This window comes from Osmerus eperlanus, chromosome 8 (assembly GCF_963692335.1).
Source record: "Osmerus eperlanus chromosome 8, fOsmEpe2.1, whole genome shotgun sequence".
NCBI classification, from domain to species: domain Eukaryota; kingdom Metazoa; phylum Chordata; class Actinopteri; order Osmeriformes; family Osmeridae; genus Osmerus; species Osmerus eperlanus.
Window position 1 is genome coordinate 9,025,795 of NC_085025.1, and position 19,279 is coordinate 9,045,073.

Below are 19,279 nucleotides of genomic sequence, written 5' to 3' on the forward strand. Positions count from 1 at the left end.
AGACCCATGGTCTGCTGGGACAGACAGCCAGGATCAATCAGGACCAGACAGTCTCCAGGTTCAGACCAAGTTCAGCCATCCAAACTCTGTTACCTAGAGCACCACAAATTTGACATCAAACCAGGCACACTAGACTAGACTAAGTATAAACCCTAGTAGGGCCGGCTCTGGGACTGGAACCCTATGAAACCAGACTGGGTCTGTACCTTTTTGAATGGTTTTGAACTGCATCCATCCTGCCTTTCTGATACTCCATGACTGGCCAGGTGACAGCCGATCCTTCCCCAGACAGCTGCCACCAGTCTACTCATGTCAGATCAGGGATTTATGGAAGGATTTAAAACAAAGATTGTTGCATTGTAGAGAAAGTGAATGACACCCTAAACTAAAACTCAGCCAAACAGACACATAGTACAGTTCTTTAATGTTACAACCACTTTCTCGTACACTTTACAAACTCTTGGACTTTTTCTAACCAAGCCGTCAGAAGAATACCAGGTAATTTCTGAATTTCTCACTTCTCAATCAATACTGCTTCTTCTTCTATGATACTGGATTTGTTTCATGGCTTAAGTGTTTTGTCAGATGGCATCGTTGACCTAGCGCAGGTGGCTAAAGCTGCAGCATGCTAATGTGGTTGAAGCCCCTCACACATTCTGCATGGCCCCTTGTTCACACATCCTCCATTATGATTGGTCAATCTCATCCTCTAATCTTTTGTACATTGATGCAGGAAGTGATGTCAGGTGATGCATGTTTGTACTTCCTGTTCTGTGTGGCAGAGCTACAGACAGCCAGCTGCGTTCATCGTTACCCAGCATCCATTGCCAAACACAGTAAAGGACTTCTGGCGTCTGGTGTACGACTACGGGTGCACATCACTGGTGATGCTCAATGAGATCGACCTGGCACAGGTGAGACTGGCACCTGGCCTGCACCTGACTGGTACAACTCATAGACTAACATAAACCCAGTTTAGGACAGCTATTATGGCTAACGTATGTATCTGTGTGTGGGCGTGTGTGCAGGGCTGTCCCCAGTACTGGCCTGAGGAGGGCATGCTGCGCTACGGGCCCGTCCAGGTGGAGTGCATGTCCTGCTCCATGGACTGTGATGTCATCAGTCGCCTCTTCAGGATATGTAACTTGACCCGGGTAAGGAAGTGATGTCACATGAACTGGATGTTGATGCCGACATTGTAGACATTATTTGGTATGATGCCACTTTTGTTGTTGTTTGATATGTAGAACTGTGCTGTTATGTCTGTCGTTGACATTGATGATGCTGACGTCATTTCTGTTGTTGTTGTTGCAGCCTCAGGAGGGTTACCTTATGGTGCGTCAGTTCCAGTACCTGGGCTGGGCCGGACATAGGGAGGTTCCCGGGTCCAAACGCTCCTTCCTCAAACTCATCCTACAGGTGGACAAGTGGCAACAGGAGTGTGAGGAAGGAGAGGGCCGCACCATCATACACTGCCTGTGAGTGTCACACACTTATACAGACCTGTATACACACTCAAACACCCACCTTCTAATGTACACACACACACACACACACACCATTCCTCTATTTTATATTACATGCACTTGTTCAGGTTCCTTTTGACTTTTGGTTGTGTGTGTGTGTGTTTGTGCAGGAACGGAGGCGGTCGTAGTGGTATGTTCTGTGCTGCCAGCATCGTGTGTGAGATGATCAAGCGTCAGAATGTGGTGGATGTGTTCCACGCTGTGAAGAGCCTGAGAAACAGCAAACCCAACATGGTGGACACCCCGGTGAGAGTCTGTGTGGGCGTATGTATGTGTGTGTTATTCACCGAGACATTATGCATGGGAAAGGCCTGTGATCTCTATCAATCAATCTATCAATGTAATATCAAATTATCACTGGAAGTGAGGCTGTAGTTTGGTACTATAGGTGTGTTGTTGTTGCTGTGTGTGTTGGGGAGGGGGGGAGTCTTCAGGGCATTGACTGACACCTGAAGAGGCGATAGGGGGTGGGGGGCTGGAGCCCTTTAGCAGGGCTGTCTTGCTGTGGTTCAGAGATGCTGAACACCTAAAGGTGTTAATGGTTAACCAGTGACATTCAGCAGTGGATGGAGGTAATGAGTCCCCTTGTTCTGAGGTGTGAACAGGTTTGTGTGGGTTGTGCTCATGAGTTGGCTCACCTTAGGTCTGGTGATGTCTCAGATTACATTGCAAGCCAAGCAACATGATGCTCTTTTGTTGTTTCATGTGTATTTGTGTGTGTGTGTGTGTGTGTGTGTGTGTCAGGGACCTCAGTACAAAACACCACTAATGAGTTGTCTCACCTTCACACCTTGACTTATTAACCTTGAGTTGCATCAGATCATTAAAACTCAAACCAACCAACAACAAAACAAACTTAACGATCTAACAACTAATTAGGTTCAAACTTTAACTTGACCTGTGACCTATGTCTTGATTTACTTTTGAGTGATGTATATTGTATTTACTGTATGTGTCGTATACAAGCAATTTGTATAGTGAGTTTGTGTGTAGCGTCCAGAGTATAGATCCTCATACAGTTAGGACTGTCTTACCAATGGCTTGTTATCATCTTGCCAACAGGAGCAGTACCGCTTCTGTTATGACCTGGCCCTGGAGTTCATGGAGACGTCCTAACCAGGGGGCGCCACTGAGCCCAGGAGGCCGGGACCCCCACCAAGATGAAAGGATGAAAGGATATACTGACGAAACGAGGAGGAGGAGGAGGAGGAGGAGGGGAGTAAGACGCTGACGATGAAGATGAAGAAGAGGGTTTGAGGAGAGTATGTGTGACGTTCTCCATTGTACTTCTCTGTGTTCAGTGCCACAGCAGCAGCAGCAGCATCCTGCCTCAGTCTGCTTCCTGTTCCGCAGATTCACATCTGTTCTTGTGCAGACATTTGTAAGAGTGACACTACTGCCAAGGTGTTGCATGCTATACTGTTATTTTTGGAAAAATTTTTTTTTTGTTTATTTTTTTTTCTATATTTGCAGCATTGTCAACAAACAAGTTTATATCTATATCTATAGAAGTCAGTTGAAATGTGAACGAAAAAAAATAATGCACTGGCCATGGATGGAGGTGCTCCCATGTGACCTTGGCTTCTGATCATGTTTGTATCATGCACTGGCGACAGCTTGCTCACCATGTTTTAGTTTTGTAGCAAATGTTTAATCATAAGCCAAAGACTTATGTAAATATGTCTATATGGAGAAAAAAAGCACATTGTTTGTATTTATTGTTTACTTGCATTCCTTTTTGAAGGCTAAAAACAATCATCTTCATTGCGTGTTCTTTACTATAACTTTGAACCGTACACATTTAATGTAGTTTTTAAGTATTAGACTGAGCTCAGTAATATCTTTATTTTATATTTTCATTTTTTTCTTCTCTATGTGATGTGCCAGTGGTTCCTTTGTGTAAAAGCTTGTGTATTCTGGCCATGCAGTTAGGATATCAGAGCCCACCAGGCCATAGTGAGAGAGCTCTATTTTTCTCTGGCAATGTCATGCTCAGCTGTTTTTGGTGTCTTAGAAGATCAAAGATTGAGGTTCCAGACAGGAAGTGATGTCAGTGTTTTCCGAAGGTTGGAATGTTAGCCAACAGACAGGCAGACAGACAAATGATGTCTAGTTATAGTGATTATAGAAGAGGACACACAGGAAGTGGAAACCCTGGTAACAGGAAACTGTAGTGTATATGTGAAGTTAATTCATGGTCCATATTGTTTGTCTGTAAATGTTGGCTTATTGGCTGTAATAAACAAGGCAACTCTTTGAATAAAACAAGGTTGACAGAGCCACTGAGATGTCATCATTAATCATGCTGCAATGGCAGGTCTTGATTGACCAGACACATTCTACTGTGGGTGTCACAGAGATCTCCGTCCCAAAACACTACTAATGAGTTGTCTCACCTTCACCACCTTGACTTATTAGTCTTTGGTTGCATCAGATCATTATAATACAAACAGGAGCCTGAGTCCCAAAACATTACGGATGAGTTTTCTCACCTTCACACCTTGACTTATTAGTCTCTTTAGTTGCATCATATCATTCATCGCATCAGACCTACCAACCAAACAACAAGGATACCAAAACAAACCTAGCAGACATACCACTAATTAGGTTCAAACTCTCAAGAACTATTGCTTGACCTATTACTTATGTAAATCTTATGAAAAACCTTAACAGGCCTCTACATAGACACTACCATCCCAGAAACACATATTTATAGCTAGAGACATCACTGTCCAGTTGTTTATTGGGTTGTCAACCTTCACATTATTGTGAAAACATAAACAAATAGTAAATACTGTATGTACACCAGGGGGGCTTATAGTGGTGGAGCACTTGCCTTGCAGAACAGAAAGAATATTGTATTGACTGGATCTTACAACAGGTTTCATCATACAAGGTCTTGCTTGTGAAAATCTTTATTTTCTTTAATACCACACTTTCTTCTCTGGATGTATGTGTGACTTGCCCACATACTAAATATGTGTTTATATGTGGCTGAGAGCAAATACTTAATGCTGTATGTTGCTGTTGGTTTTAGTGTGTGTGTGTGTGTGAGAGAGTGCTTGGATTGGGAACTTCAGCAGTTGGTGGACATTTCTGATAGGATGGAAAAGACTGTGGTGAGGGCAAACTTGGGGTTGAGGGTGAGGTCCTGGAGCAAAGTCTGGCCCTGCTCTCTGGCCTTTTGTGAACACATGGCGTGGCGCCACATTCGCACCAAGGTCCCACCTACAACACACACACATACAAAGACACATTGTTAGGAGTGCTATGCTCCTCTTTTTGTCTTGTATACTATAACAAGTTTGTCTTTGAAGTTCCAACCAAGTAACCAATTAGGCGTTAGAAGGGTGTGTCAGGTGAACAGAGAAGTCAAACAGATGGCCAATCAAATTGAACTGTGGGTGGTCAAAGAGATCAGCCAGGCACCTAGCCAGGTGACCATAAGGGCCAATCAGGTGACAGCAGGGTCACACAGGTGACGTGAGGGAAGGCTCGACAAGTTGTGGCCCACCTACCGAGCACACTGTTCATGTTTCTCATCCAGTTGAAGATGGAGAGGGTGTGGTTCTCCTCGGGACTCAGGTCCTGGATGTTGGGCGCTTGGTCTCCTTCCCTCAGCACGCGGCTGGGCAGTGGCGTCATGAACACCACCGAACGCTCCACAGTGGACTGGAAGTGAGTGGCCGCTACGAAATCGGCTGAGCTGAGCCAGCTCTCAGCAAAGGCTTTCTCTGGGTAAGAGTAGTGTTCCAGCCTGGAGGAAGGACAGAGAGAGAGAGAGAGAGAGAGAGAGAGAGAGAGAGAGAGAGAGAGAGAGAGAGAGAAAGAGAGAGAGAGAGAGAGAGAGAGAGGAGATGAACACTTCCTGTTGATGAGGAAATACTTATATATGTACATTTATAAAAAAAAATTTTTTATAAATTTGTTTTCCTGTTTCTGAAAAGCTTTGTCACTTTATTGGCAGTGCGTATGAAGATGCTGAGAGGGGATTGGTGGTGCGTCTGAAGATGCTGAAAGGCGATAGGTCATGCATGATCTTTGGTGGTGGTGTTTTGCTTGGTGGTGCTCACTTCTCCTGGCAGGTGCTAGAAGCAGTCTGTAGTGAAAACTGCTGAGCGGCCCACATCAGACCCAGGATCTGGTCTTTCTTCTCCACGTCAGTGATGGCAGCAACGCTTAGGTCCTTCATACCCTGCAATACACAAAGCACAACATATCTCTTTACAAATGCAGGACATTTATTCAAATCAAATCCCCGCCAAAATGGTATGCTGTGTTTTGACATGCTATTAACCTGAGGGTAAGGGCGAAGTCATGTGGTAGTCTGGATCAATGGGTCTGGATTGAAGTCTGGGTTCAAGTCATGATCATGGCATGTTACCTGGTAAAAGGCCTCCCACTTGGCCATGAGGTCAGGGAACTTGGTTGAGCAGTCAGTGTAGGAGGTGCAGTAGTCCTGAACTGCATCACTCGGTGTCTGGATCTGGACCTGGAGCTGACCATCTCCAATCACACCCTTCTGAACCGCAGCCAAGAAGGGAATCACAGAGAGGTAGTAGTTCACACCTGGGGGATGGATAAGTGATGAGGGGGGGTAGGAAAGACATGGATGTGTATAGTAAACAGTAAGCAAGACAGACAGATAATACAGAAAGACACGTAATCCATTCTTTGAAATTAGCTGTCAGAAGTAAACCTCAGTTCCCTGCCAGCCACCCCTCAAACCCCCCAGCAGAGGGCGCCGCTCAGTCTACTCACAGGCCCACCAGCTCTGGCCAGAGATGCACATGGAGTCACTCTCCTGGCCACACGTCGTAGCACTCGTGGGGTCCAACAGACGACCTGCCAACACACACATGCGTACTGAAAAGGACAGAACCACCAGTTGAAGACCCCATTTTAATTCTAGAAATAACCCACACCAACCATTTCTGGCTTACAATTAGATGTATATTTCATATATAGATAAATAGGTATAGTCTGTGAGGAGGGTAGAAATGGAGCAGGGAGATGGAGGAGGTGCAAAAGGCCAACTCTCTATGGGACCAGCAGGCAACATATCCTCCTGTCCTCCTTAAGCACATCTACTGATATATAGATCAAGCCTGTCCAACCAGAGATCTGCAGGGTTGCAGATCATCAACAAACATGATTGAGCTCAGGTGTGCTGGATTAGTGCTGGGATGGAAACCCACAGTAGCTCTCCAAGAACAGCTTTGTCCAGTCGTGATATCGACCCATATTTACCTGACCTCAGCTTCCACCCCAGCTGCAGAGGCAGACTCCAGAGCGGGTTCCCCTCTGTGGTGTTGGGGCCCATGGAGCCCATGTACTGATCAGAGGCTGCCAACTGGAGCCGGTAGAGAGTCATCCTCTGTTGGTAGTTCCAGGGGTTGATGGTGACGATGTTGTCCTGCTGGGGGAGGTCGGACAGCTGGCTGGAAGCCTCGGCCCACAGAATAGGCAGGTTGTTCTCCGTAATGATGGCACTGTGAGCTGGACCGGAGCACGCGGCCAGGAGGACGAGGAGGCCTGACAACATCCCCAGCACATGCATGGTGGGATCTCTGGAGGATACCTGCGGAAACACCCGGTGAGAGACAACTAGGCTAGTGACACACGCACCTTCCAACTGGACAACTGCGGCTCTGGCTCTCTCCAGGCTTTTTATCACCGAGGTGAACATGTCAGCCAAGACGATCAAGGGGAATCAAGTAAGTAAACACCTTGATGGAGTGCCAAAGTCCAAACAGTGTGCCCACTGTATTTTCTGTGGAACTGTGTGGCAAAAAGCCAGGGAGTTGTCTAATCATGGCAGAAGGGCACTGAGTTTCACAAGCATGTCTGTCCCTCTAACAGACCCGCTCAACTTAACTACACATGCACACACTAACACATTCGCCAACTTACAGTACCAGTCAAAAGTTTGGACACGTTTTCCCTTGAAGATGTGTCCAAACTTTTTACTGGTACTGTACATCCACACACAATGTGTGTGTTCTGTGTGGTGACCCATTATCCTTGTTTCCAGTTTTCCAGGACTAATCCCTGGAATTTAATGGTGTCCTTGAAAGATAAGGCAATGTCTGTTCATACACATTTAGTAACTTTTTTACTTTGTTTACACAAACAAGGCACTCTTAGAACGTTTCCTGATGTTTGGGTTAAACAGGGCTATCTGATGTCCTGATCAATGTTTTCAGGACAAGAACTGTCCTGTACTGTCTGCACATGCCATAGACATAAACACCATCCAAAAATCCATGCTACATGTTGACAGAGTTCATCAACCCAACCTGTCTTTTGTGATGTTCAGGTCAGATCATACACATCCTGTGTGTATGCGTGCGTGTTTTTCACAGAAAGTATACATGGGAAAGGCCTTCATTACCCAGTGCTACAACTTTTTCTAACAACCTTTCAAATCCAGTGATGAATTAATATTAAAGTGTTTGCTAACAGTTAGAAGCTCAAAAGTTGGGGTGAAGTGTGTGTGGGTGTGTGTGCGTGTTTGTGTGTGTGTGTCTGAAAGGGGGGATAGGGGGAGTCAGGGGAGGATAATCTTGTTGTGGTCCAGAGATGTCAATTGCCTGTATGACACCTAAAGTGTTTGTTGTTAACCTGTGATCCAGCAGTGTTTGGAGGTAATGAGTCCCCTGTTGTGAAAGGTGTGAACTGTGTGTGTATGTCTGGAACATGTCACAGGGATCAGTACCAAAACAAAACACCACTAATGAGTTTTCTCACCACACCTTAACTTATTAGTCTCTTTAGTTGCATCAGATCATTACAATACAAACCAAACACAAATTAAGTTCAAACTAATTATAACGTGCCCTCTGACTTATTCCATGATCCAATGTATCTAAGCTTTATTGACCGATCTATACCAGATATGGGTCGACCACTCTACCTCAATTCATTTTGGAGTATGTGTGTTTATCCATAATTTAGTTTGTCAGTGCATGGCTGTGCCTGTGTTTGTGTGGGTTGTGATTGGACACATGCTATGTTTTTGTGTGTGTGTCCCAGGCACCTCAATACCAAAACACTACTAATGAGTTGTCTCACCTTCGCACCTTGACTTATTAGTCCTTAGTTGCATCAGATCATTATAATACAAACTGAGTGACATCATATAGTAAGTGGTCCCTATTGTTTTTGTGTATTAGAATGTATGTGTGTTTCACAGGGACTTCAGTACCAAAACACTTCTAATGAGTTGTCTCACCTTCACACTTTGGCTTATTAGTCTCTTAGTTGCATCAGATCATTACAATACAAACCTAACAACAACAAACTAAATAAACTAAACAACAATTAGATTCAAACGTATGATACGTAACTATAATCTGACCTATGACCTATGCTTTACTGATCCTACTGTACACACTATTATTGAAATATACAATGTGCGGATCTATCATTGACAGCAATTCTTCAGGGTTGTGTGCATGAATGTGTACATTGTCTATTATGCGTGTGTATTAATGCTTCTGGGAGTGTGTGTCTGTATTCTTTGAGTGTATTCTGTGAGTGTCTGTGTTGAGCACATGCGTACATGCCTGTGCCCATGCCTCTGTTTGTGTAAAGTTCAGCAGAATGAATATGTGTGTGAGGGCCTTGGTTCATCCTGCGATAACCCAGTCTGTGTAGAAATGTGCCAAACATCCACCCATGTGCTGTTCGATGTGTGCAAAGTACAGAAAGCAGTCAAACAGAGATGTTATGACACCGATCCATGTATTAGCATGTGGAGGGAGGACCTACATGCTCTGTCTCCACAGTCTCTGATAGGTGTCAACATGGACTGTCTACTGTCCGCTTCCTCTCAACCAGTAGCGTTTCCCGAAGTTTACTAACTCAATCTAACCTTTGGTACATGTATGTGTGTATAACTACCACACACTGTGCTATATATTCAGTGTATGAGGTAACTGGTGGGAAGAGAGTGTCCTCTGGGGTTGAAGAAGATGGAGTATTCAGAAGTCCAACTATTACTTCATTTGTCAGTTGTCTCCAACAGGAACAGTTACATAAACCACAGGAACTTGTTTTTCGGGTTGAGGTTGAGGAGCTAGGGGTGACACTGCCTATCTATAAACATTTTATCAATTTACTGGACACTTTCACAAGGAAAACATTCAAACGGCCAATTGCAAGGACAATGGGATAGGTTGACAAGTTAGTTCAGAATTGGTCTCTGTAAGATAGTGGTATGAATCTGTTCATAATGAACTACTACTGAAGCTTACTCCTGTGTCCTCCATTTATATGCTGATTTATTAAAGGTACCACACGAGGATCCAAATCGGTTGCCACTCGATTACATTGCCAACATTAGAGACAAAAGTGAAATTTTTGTCTCCCCTTATTTTACATCACAGTTATTCCAGAAGGCTGAGTGCTAGCCATGTGACTGAAAATGAATGAAGATAGAATTCGGGCAGGGAAAGAGAAGCTACACCTAAAAGGTCTTCCAATTATATATTTTTTGCTGTGATAGATACCCTTGACATTTTCCAGATCTTTCTGGTGTTCTAATTATGATTACTGTACTAGCTATCTTCCTTAATATCATTGTACATATGCATGACAATCAACAGCATCATCATAGACTGGGTACTTAAGGACCCTTAACCTCAACTTCGGACTGTTGGGATGGTGGCAGCAGACCAAGGCAACAGGTGACTATAGAATCAAGTACATGGCAAAAGGTGGGCAAAGGAACATTTACACAATCTCAATGTGTTTTGTTTCTGTATTCAAATAATAGTCTTCTTGGACTAGACTATTTGAGACTCTAAAATAGATTTTTGGTAAAACAATGTTGACATATTCACAATTATAAGTTGTCATGTCTTCTCTTTCTCTCCTCTTTCCCCTTCTCCCCTTCCGAACTTAACCCTGCATGTTCCAGCAGCATGGAGCCAGGTCCTGGTGTCCCCAGCTCTGACATGGTGGACTCCATCCATCTGTGTTATGAGCATGTCAACAGGTCCTGTGTCAGAGCCTACATTTTCTCTCCTGCTGTAAAAGGGATCCTCTACATTATCTTCAGCTCTATGGTTGTGCTCACCGTGGCTGGAAATATGCTGGTTATCATCTCCATCCTCCACTTTAAACAGGTATATTTGATTTCCATACAATTCTGCAGTATTGGGTTATGTACATTGTGCCTGCAGCATTACATGAAGGTCAGCCTTTCAAGTCGCTGACCCAGGTGTGCCTCCCAGCAGCTCCACACCCCTACCAACTACCTCATGCTGTCCCTGGCTGCGGCTGACCTGCTACTGGGGGAAGTGCCGGTCCTAGCACATTCGGCGCCCTAGGCGAGATGTATGAACAGCACCCCCCCCCCCCCCCGCGCGCAAATCGGGGTGCCGCCCCCAAACGCAACACGGATATGTGACTTGGCGCCCTCTGCTTGTAGTGCGGGACGGTTAATTGATGGATGAACTTCTGAATTTGCCACCCCCCTCTTGATGCCGCCCTAGGCGGCTGCCTATGTCGCCTATGCCTAGGACCGGCCCTGACTGGGGGCTTTAATTCTCCCTACCAGCATGACCTACACTGTGGAGAACTGCTGGTACCTTGGACACCTGTTCTGTAAAATTCATGCCAGCACAGCCATCACTCTGTTCACCACATCTATCCTCAGCTTGTGTTTCATCTCTATTGACCGCTACTATGCTGTTTGCCATCCTTTGCGCTACACAACAGCTATCACTATTCAGTCAGTTTTGATCATGGTGATGGTGAGTTGGGGAGTGTCTGCTCTGGTGGGCTTTGGAATGATCTTCCTGGAACTCAATATGCTGGGTGAAGAGGAGTTCTACTATGACCATGTGTTCTGTGAGGGGGGTTGTGTGTTATACCAGACAGCCACTGCTAGCTCAGTCTCCTCCTCTCTCTCCTTCTACCTCCCTGCACTCATCATGCTTTGCGTCTACCTCCAGATCTTCCTGGTGGCCCAGAGACAGGCTCGCAGCATCCAGAGCACCACCTTCCAGAACCAGAACTCTGGAGCTGTGGCCAGCAAGTCAGAGAGAAAGGCCTTCAGAACCCTGGCTATCGTTATGGGAGTTTTCCTGTGTTGCTGGACTCATTTTTTTCTTTGCAATGTGTCCATTCCGTATATTTTAGACACTAACCTTCCTGTTTTGCTACGAATCACAATTACAATTGGCTATTCAAACTCCTTTCTTAATCCTATAGTATATGCTTTCTTTTACAGTTGGTTCAGGAGGGCATTTAAGATGATTGTTTTTGGTTCGATATTTCAGCCACAATCATCAAATATTAAGTTGGTCTCAGAGTAAATCATAATGACTCATAATATCCCAATTATTGTCCACCCTTTTAAGATTTCATGCATGACGATGAAAAAATACATTGGACATGAAAATCTTTTGATTTTTTATTTAATTTAAAAACCATTAAAAACCTTATATCTGGTCATTTATGTTGTGAGGCAAAACATCTGCAGAAGCCAGTTTGTGTTCACTCCCTGTCACTACACTTAATGAAATAACAGGTTGGCTGACAAAAATGAAAAACTGTGAAAATAGCAGTTTAGGCAACTAACAAAACAGAAGTGTCAGTAGGGCTGTGGTCCGCCATGTGGTCCGCTATGATGTTGACTCTGTGTTTACTGTGTGCATGATATGTACATAACACTCAAACACTACTTTTTTTCTCTGCAATGTCTCCACTCCTTATCTCACTGATACTAATCTGCCTCTTATGATGGCTGTTACAGTTACCACTGGCTTTTCAAACTCCTTTCTTAATCCCATAGTTTATGCCTTCTTTTACAGTTGGTTCAGGAGGACGTTTAGGATTGATTGTCTTTGGTTCCATATTTCAGCCACAATCGTCAAACACTAAATTGGTGTCAGAGTAGTTTATCATGACTGAAAATATCCAGCCTACCATCCAGCTGTTTAATAACTTAAGTGATAAGTTAAAGATAAATCTAACACAGTACAACAAATTATACTCAAGTCATTTATGAACTTCTGCACAATTGTGACACGATTAAGTTCCATACATGTTCTCTTCTTACAGAAAGTGAAAAAAATTCTCTATCCGTTAATAGTTCACACACATGGAGGGTAGACATGTGTTCTCTGCATTTTCCCATCCTGTTGTCCATTCTCCAAGGGCAGCTAAGAGCAGTGATCAGCCACATCAAGTCAACTGGGGACCAAGTTCAAGTGCTCACCGCCTGCTTGACAAGCACCATGGGCAGGAGAGCAATCTGTTCTGCATGTTTTTGATTGTAGATCATTGCCCAATGAAACTCTTGTGACCACGGAGAAAACACACAAGCTCCACGCAAAGGCCTAGGAGATATCTCACCTGAGCAACAACCAGCACCCCATCATTCTGACATGGATACATCATGCGCAGCACCTATTTACCAGAAAAAGTAAAAAAAAAAAACAATCATGAAAGGGAATAAACTTTGATATGACAACATACCAAATAACTACTTAAATATGTTCTCATTTACATTACATACATTGACTGTCACTATGTGCTTACTTCTTTGTCTTTAAATACACAGGAACGTATGTCTTAGGCTTTTAATTCACTTATGGTCAATACTAAATACTATTCACTTATGGTCTACCACTAAATTCACTTTCTGAAATATTTCTCCACATACTTTCTTTCACTGCCTCACCCATAAGCTGAACCCAGCTATCCTACAGGGAAGTCATTTTCTAACCTCAGTGTGCCAAAATACACATACAGGATTGCACACATGTAGTTGCCTGACCACTTTCACACAGAGTTACAATATGAACAGGCAGCCAACGTGGAATTGAGTTATACAGTTGTAGTATGTATGAAATGTGTTGTAATTTCTACATGTTGAGATTTTTTTTAATGAATATACCCTTTAATAGAACCTGATAATGTGCACTTAAACTACTTAAGAATTGTCTGACTTTAAATATAAAACTGTGGGGTAAAGAGTAAAACATATTTAAAATAATTTACCTACACATGGAATGCACTGTATGTGGGTAGTTAACACAAACTGGTTCCTACAGATTTTACACCTCATAACATAAATTGTTAAATATCTACAGTATTTTTGTCCCCTCACATTTAGTTAAGATGCATTTGTTTTTTGCCTTACTATGACTACCTGTAACTGTTGTCTCTGATGGGATACAGCGTAATGTTCTCATTATGGTAATTGGAGATGAGAATTGTACACGTTGGATGCATGGTAATCAACAGAGCTCGTCATAGTCTGTGGGTACATAAGGATAAACCTCAGCTCCAGACAGTTCAGATTAAGGCAGCAGAACAAGGATTTTAATAACCTTAGATACACCATCGCCTACATGACTAACTGGTAAGGAACACAATGACAATCTCCACAGGCTAGAGATACATTTTAAAAGACAAAATATTATTGCTGAAACATATATCTTTTTTTATTGTTCTTGCCTTCTCTGTATTTCTCTCCTCCTTCTCTAGGTAACGCTGCAGATTCTAGAACTATGGAGCAGGGTTCTGAGGTTTCCAGCTCTGACATGGTGGACTCTATTTATCTGTGTTATGAGAATGTCAACAAGTCCTGTGTCAAAGCCTACATCTTCTCTCCTACTGTAAAAGGGATCCTGTACATTATCTACGGCTCCATGGTTGTGCTCACAGTGGCTGGAAACATGCTGGTTATTGTCTCCATCCTCCACTTCAGACAGGTATGTGATTGAAATCACTATCTGTGGTCTTAGGTGACTGTTTTTTAGTGTCATTTTAGGTGAAACGACTCATGCTTACTCTAAAACCAGAGTAAAACCTTTTACATGTAGCTGACTATAAATTACTTTATAGTTTTTACAGTGTCTGACCCAGGTGTGTCTCCCAGCAGCTCCACACTCCCACCAACTTCCTAATCCTGTCCCTGGCTGTAGCTGACCTGCTGTTAGGGGTTCTAGTCATCCCTTTTGCCTTTGCCTACAATGTGGAGAACTGCTGGTATCTGGGGCACTTCTTTTGTAAGATACACGTAAGCTTGGCCATGACTCTGATCACTGCGTCCATCATCAACCTAAGTTTCATCTCTATTGACCGCTACTATGCAGTGTGTCATCCTCTGCGCTATAGAACAACCATCACTGTTCAGACATCTCTGATCATGGTGATTGTGAGCTGGGGAGTGTCTACTATGCTAGGGTTTGTGACAAATTTCCTGGAGCTCAACATCCTGGGTGAAGAGGAGTTCTACTATGAGCATGTGCTCTGTGAGGGGGGCTGTGTGGTGTACCTGACTGCCACTGCTAGCGCTGTCTCCTCCTCTCTCTCCTTCTACCTCCCTGCACTCATCATGCTCTGCATCAACCTCAAGATCTTCCTGGTGGCCCAGAGACAGGCTCGCAGCATCCAGAGCACCACCTTCCAGAACCAGAAGTCTGGAGCTGTGGCCAGCAAGTCAGAGAGAAAGGCCTTCAGAACCCTGGCTATCGTTATGGGAGCATTTTTATGTTGCTGGACTCCTCTTTTTCTCTGCATTGTGGCATCTCCTTATCTTGTACACACCAACCTACCTCTTATTATGGCAATTACAAATAGCATTGGCTATTCAAACTCCTTTCTTAATCCTATAGTGTATGCCTTCTTTTACAGTTGGTTCAGGAGGGCATTTAGGATGATTGTTTTTGGTTCCATATTTAAGCCACAATCATCCAACAATAAATTGATGTGAGAGTAAATTATCATGACTGACACATCTCTGTTTTGGTCCTGCATTTATAACCTATGTTTGAATGGAAAGGATATACACCACAGTAAAATAATATATATACTTGTGTACAAATTCTGAAATATTTTACAATTTGTTTAACATTGTGTTGTTGTGATTATCACATGGATACAATAGCAGTTATTATATTCACTTGTTACAACCTCAAATTATTATTGATTGTTTACAAAAGCATCCATACCCCTGATGCTTCACTTCAGGGGACAGAGAAATGCAGCCTGTGATTTGTTCAATAAAAGTAATCATGTTTCTAATGTGTCTGTGAACATGTTCTAATGTGTTCCAGTAATCGACTAATACATTTTAGGGCTGACAGATAAAACACATGTTATAACCATTGTTTCTTTGAAACACTTGGAAGCAAAGGTAGCGTGTCTCCTTTTCTGCAGACAATTAAATAATTCAGTTATATTCGCATTATTGCAAACATCATGTACAATGTAATAGTGTCAAAATATGCATGCTATGGTTTAATTTCCAATTCACCAACAATGAAATCTTTACCAATATCGCAAAATTGAGATCATATTAAATACATTTCTTATTAATGGCAATAATAAAGACTGACACTTCCCTCCAGAAGTATTGCTTTTATTGTGTTGAAACGTTTTTGTGCGTTTCAAATATTCTGTGTATTTTCAGAACTATCTCTCCCAATATCTGAATGGGAGACAGCAAAATGTTTTCATTATGATATGTACATTTACTTAGAGTTCATCAGTATGTTAGTCCATGAGCAGGAGCATCCTCAGAGATCGTCATAGATTGTGGTTATTTAAGAATGAACCTCAACTCCAGTCAGTTCAGAGGGTGGATGCATACCAAGGCTTCAGGTAACCATAGATACACCACTGCATATATGAATAACAAGTAAGGAAAGTAACAGGTAAGGAAAGCAAAGACAGCCTGCTCAAACAAATTGGAAAGCTAAAATGAAATGTATCTATTAAATAAAACATGTACCTTGGGTTTATGCACAGAGCAATAAAATCATATATATTGGAAACTATTACTCAGAACTTATTTTTTATTACCCTCTCCTCCCCTCATCCCTTCCTGCTTCACTTGTAACTCCTGCAGGTTCCAGCAGCATGGAGCCAGCTAGGTCCTAGTGTCCCCAGCTCTGACATGGTGGACTCCATTCATCTGTGTTATGAGCATGTCAACAGGACCTGTGTCAGAGCCTACGTCTTCTCTCCTGCTGTAAAAGGGATGCTCTATATTATATAAAGCAATACTGTTGTGCTCACTGTGACTGGAAACATACTTGTTATTGCATCAATCCTCCATTTCAAACAGGTACATTTGATTTACGTCACTGGTTGAACTGTTGGGGACTGTTGCATTGGTTCCTTTTATGAACAAAATCAAGCTCACCCTAAATGTTTAAGTCATGTACACCCAAATTATAAAGTTTCACAGTATCTAACCTACTGTTGTTTCCCAGAAGCTCCACACCCCCCCCAACTTCCTCATCCTGTCCCTGGCTGCAGCTGACCTGCTGCTGGGAGTTCTAGTCCTCCCTTTCAGCATGGTGTACATCATAGAGAACTGCTGGTACCTGGGGCACTTTTTCTGTAAGATCAACAACAGCATGTCCATGACTCTGGTCGCAGCATCCAGATCACCACCTTCCAAAACCAGAACTCTGGAGCTGCTGCTCCTCATATTGTGGACTCTAACATGCCTCTTTTGATGATAGTAATGTCTTCTGTTGGGTATTCAAACTCCTTTCTTAATCCCATAGTGTATGCCTTCTTTTACATTTGGTTCAAGAGGACGTTTAGGATGATTGTTTTTGCAAAGTTTTAAAATATCTCACCTAATTCACTGTCACTTCACTTGGTTGATTGATATGCTGTCTATTAAATAAATATGTATTTTCATTTCTATGGTTAACTTCTTCACCTCTCTTTTTAAAGTGATGAGTTTAATTCACCAATTCAGATTATGGCAGTATTCAATTGGTGTACAAGGGTTAAATATTTACGGGTTAGTTTGCATGCAAAAACTGCTCAGTTTGAATTGTAAATCATTTGTTCTTATGTTCAGACTATGCCTTTCATTCTGGTAAACCTACCCACATTTCCAATACAGTATTGAATCTACTTGGTTTGAGATTCTGCTGGATATATGGTGCATTTATGATCTGGTGCATTAATAATATGTTTCTGATAACGTTATCAGAAACATACTGTATGTGTTGTTATGATTAAATAAAAAGCTAATACGATGTACAATTGCCCATGTCAGATTTTTTTCATCATCTGCAACTACAAATCATGACTTCATACAATATTCATTAGAATCCCCAGAGATCGTCATAGACTGTGGGTACATAAGGATGAACTTCAACTCCAGTCAGTTCTAATAGTGGCAGGAGTAGGAGTGCAGACAGATACAGCACATGACTATAAGGCAAGGAAAACCAAGACTCAAACAATTTAGAAATCACTTGAAAATATTGAATATAAACATTCCATGTTACAATAAGTATATTTACATTGATACCATGTAATATATATTATGTATGTAGGTGATGTGCAATTTCTTCATTGTCTACCTATATTCCTGTCTTCCTCTCCAGTTAACTCTGCAGGTTCCAGCAGCATGGAGCCAGGTCCTGGTATCAACAGCTCTGACATGGTGGACTCCATTCATCTGTGTTATGAGAATGTAAACAGGTCCTGTGTCAGAGAGTACATCTTCTCTCCTGCTGTTAGAGGGACTATCTACCTTATCTTAAGCACCATTATTATGCTCACTGTGGCTGGAAACATGCTGGTTATCATCTCTATCCTACACTTCAAACAGGTAGGTTTGACTTTAATCTCTATTTAAACCGTAGGGGAATGCTATATTTCTATTCAGATTAAGATTACCCTAAAAGTCTGCTTTATAGATATTATTTATTTTGCACTTTTAGGGCAAGTTTTTAAATGTTAACTTTGCTAACCACATCCAAGACTTCTTAAGTATAAAGTATGACAATATCTGACCCAGGTGTGTCTCCCAGCAGCTCCACACCCCCACCAACTTCCTCATCCTGTCCCTGGCTGTAGCTGACTTGCTGCTGGGGGTTCTAGTACTTCCTTTCAGGATGATCTACACTGTGGAGAACTGCTGGTACCTGGGGCACTTCTTCTGTAAGATCCACATAAGCTTGGTCATGACTCTAGTCACCGCATCCATCATCAATCTAAGTTTCATCTCTATTGACCGCTACTATGCAGTGTGTCGTCCTCTGCACTACAGAACAACCATCACTGTCCTGTCAGTTTTGATCATGGTGCTGATGAGCTGGTGGGTGTCTGCTCTAGTCGGCTTTGGAACAATATTCCTGGAACTCAACATCCTGGGTGAAGAGGAGTTCTACTATAAGCATGTGCTCTGTGAGGGAGGCTGCGTGGCATACCAGACTGCCACTGCTAGCGCTGTCTCCTCCTCTCTCTCCTTCTACCTCCCTGCACTCATCATGCTCTGCATCTACCTCCAGATCTTCCTGGTGGCCCAGAGACAGGTTCGCAGCATCCAGAGCACCACCTTCCAGAACCAGAACTCTGGAGCTGTGGCCAGCAAGTCAGAGAGAAAGGCCTTCAGAACCCTGGCTATCGTTATGGGAGTTTTCCTGTGTTGCTGGACTCCTTTTTTTCTTTGCAATGTGTCCATTCCGTATATTGTAGACACTAACCTTCCTGTTTTGCTACGAATCACAATTACAATTGGATATTCAAACTCCTTTCTTAATCCTATAGTATATGCTTTCTTTTACAGTTGGTTCAGGAGGGCATTTAAGATTATTGTTTTTGGTTCGATATTTCAGCCACAATCATCAAATATTAAGTTGGTCTCAGAGTAAATCATAATGACTCATAATATCCCAATTTCCCACCCTTTTAAGATTTCATGCATGACGATGAAAAAATACATTGGACATGAAAATCTTTTGATTTTTTATTTA

At 42.7% G+C, this 19,279-nt stretch overlaps 4 protein-coding genes and 1 pseudogene across 4 annotated transcripts in view; 4 read left to right on the forward strand and 1 right to left on the reverse strand.

The window, feature by feature from the left end:
- The window catches only part of ptprk (protein tyrosine phosphatase receptor type K), a 38,519-nt gene extending 34,714 nt beyond the window's left edge, over window positions 1-3,805 (forward strand). Inside the window, exons 27-32 of the mRNA XM_062468090.1 lie at window positions 481-498; window positions 783-914; window positions 1,029-1,154; window positions 1,315-1,478; window positions 1,637-1,772; window positions 2,589-3,805. Of these exons, the coding sequence (XP_062324074.1) occupies window positions 481-498; window positions 783-914; window positions 1,029-1,154; window positions 1,315-1,478; window positions 1,637-1,772; window positions 2,589-2,642 (630 nt within the window). The 3' untranslated portion in view covers window positions 2,643-3,805. The remainder of the gene's footprint in view (window positions 1-480; window positions 499-782; window positions 915-1,028; window positions 1,155-1,314; window positions 1,479-1,636; window positions 1,773-2,588) is intronic.
- A 439-nt stretch (window positions 3,806-4,244) lies between these two features.
- leg1.1 (liver-enriched gene 1, tandem duplicate 1) lies at window positions 4,245-7,206 on the reverse strand. The gene is made up of 6 exons (XM_062467547.1): window positions 6,777-7,206; window positions 6,288-6,371; window positions 5,911-6,095; window positions 5,600-5,721; window positions 5,045-5,283; window positions 4,245-4,754 (listed from the first exon to the last, which is right to left on the reverse strand). Exons 1-6 carry the CDS (start codon window positions 7,084-7,086, stop codon window positions 4,603-4,605), a joined length of 1,092 nt encoding a protein of 363 aa, XP_062323531.1. The 5' UTR covers window positions 7,087-7,206; the 3' UTR covers window positions 4,245-4,602.
- A 3,247-nt stretch (window positions 7,207-10,453) lies between these two features.
- Window positions 10,454-11,851, forward strand: LOC134025190 (trace amine-associated receptor 1-like; annotated as a pseudogene).
- Window positions 11,852-14,053: 2,202 nt separating this feature from the next.
- LOC134025191 (trace amine-associated receptor 1-like) lies at window positions 14,054-15,261 on the forward strand. Its single transcript, XM_062468091.1, has 3 exons — window positions 14,054-14,257; window positions 14,428-14,554; window positions 14,627-15,261. Exons 1-3 carry the CDS (start codon window positions 14,054-14,056, stop codon window positions 15,259-15,261), a joined length of 966 nt encoding a protein of 321 aa, XP_062324075.1.
- A 1,588-nt stretch (window positions 15,262-16,849) lies between these two features.
- LOC134025192 (trace amine-associated receptor 1-like) lies at window positions 16,850-19,177 on the forward strand. The gene is made up of 4 exons (XM_062468092.1): window positions 16,850-16,895; window positions 17,906-18,132; window positions 18,338-18,464; window positions 18,537-19,177. The coding sequence occupies exons 1-4, from the start codon at window positions 16,850-16,852 to the stop codon at window positions 19,175-19,177; spliced, it is 1,041 nt and encodes a 346-aa protein (XP_062324076.1).
- Window positions 19,178-19,279: the final 102 nt, after the last annotated feature.

Excerpts from the sequence above, each read along its gene's own strand:
- leg1.1 (XM_062467547.1), bottom strand. The coding sequence starts at position 7,086 with ATGCATGTGCTGGGGATGTTGTCAGGCCTCCTCGTCCTCCTGGCCGCG. Across the intron at positions 6,096-6,287 it reads TGGCCAGAGCTGGTGGGCCT|GTGTGAACTACTACCTCTCT; the intron begins GTGAGTAGACTG and ends TCCATCCCCCAG. Across the intron at positions 5,722-5,910 it reads AGTGGGAGGCCTTTTACCAG|GGTATGAAGGACCTAAGCGT; the intron begins GTAACATGCCAT and ends TGTGTATTGCAG.
- LOC134025192 (XM_062468092.1), top strand. The coding sequence starts at position 16,850 with ATGGTGTACATCATAGAGAACTGCTGGTACCTGGGGCACTTTTTCT. Across the intron at positions 16,896-17,905 it reads GTACCTGGGGCACTTTTTCT|TTAACTCTGCAGGTTCCAGC; the intron begins GTAAGATCAACA and ends CTTCCTCTCCAG. Across the intron at positions 18,465-18,536 it reads GTACCTGGGGCACTTCTTCT|ACCGCTACTATGCAGTGTGT; the intron begins GTAAGATCCACA and ends TCATCTCTATTG.
- LOC134025191 (XM_062468091.1), top strand. The coding sequence starts at position 14,054 with ATGGAGCAGGGTTCTGAGGTTTCCAGCTCTGACATGGTGGACTCTATT. Across the intron at positions 14,258-14,427 it reads CCATCCTCCACTTCAGACAG|CTCCACACTCCCACCAACTT; the intron begins GTATGTGATTGA and ends GTCTCCCAGCAG. Across the intron at positions 14,555-14,626 it reads GTATCTGGGGCACTTCTTTT|ACCGCTACTATGCAGTGTGT; the intron begins GTAAGATACACG and ends TCATCTCTATTG.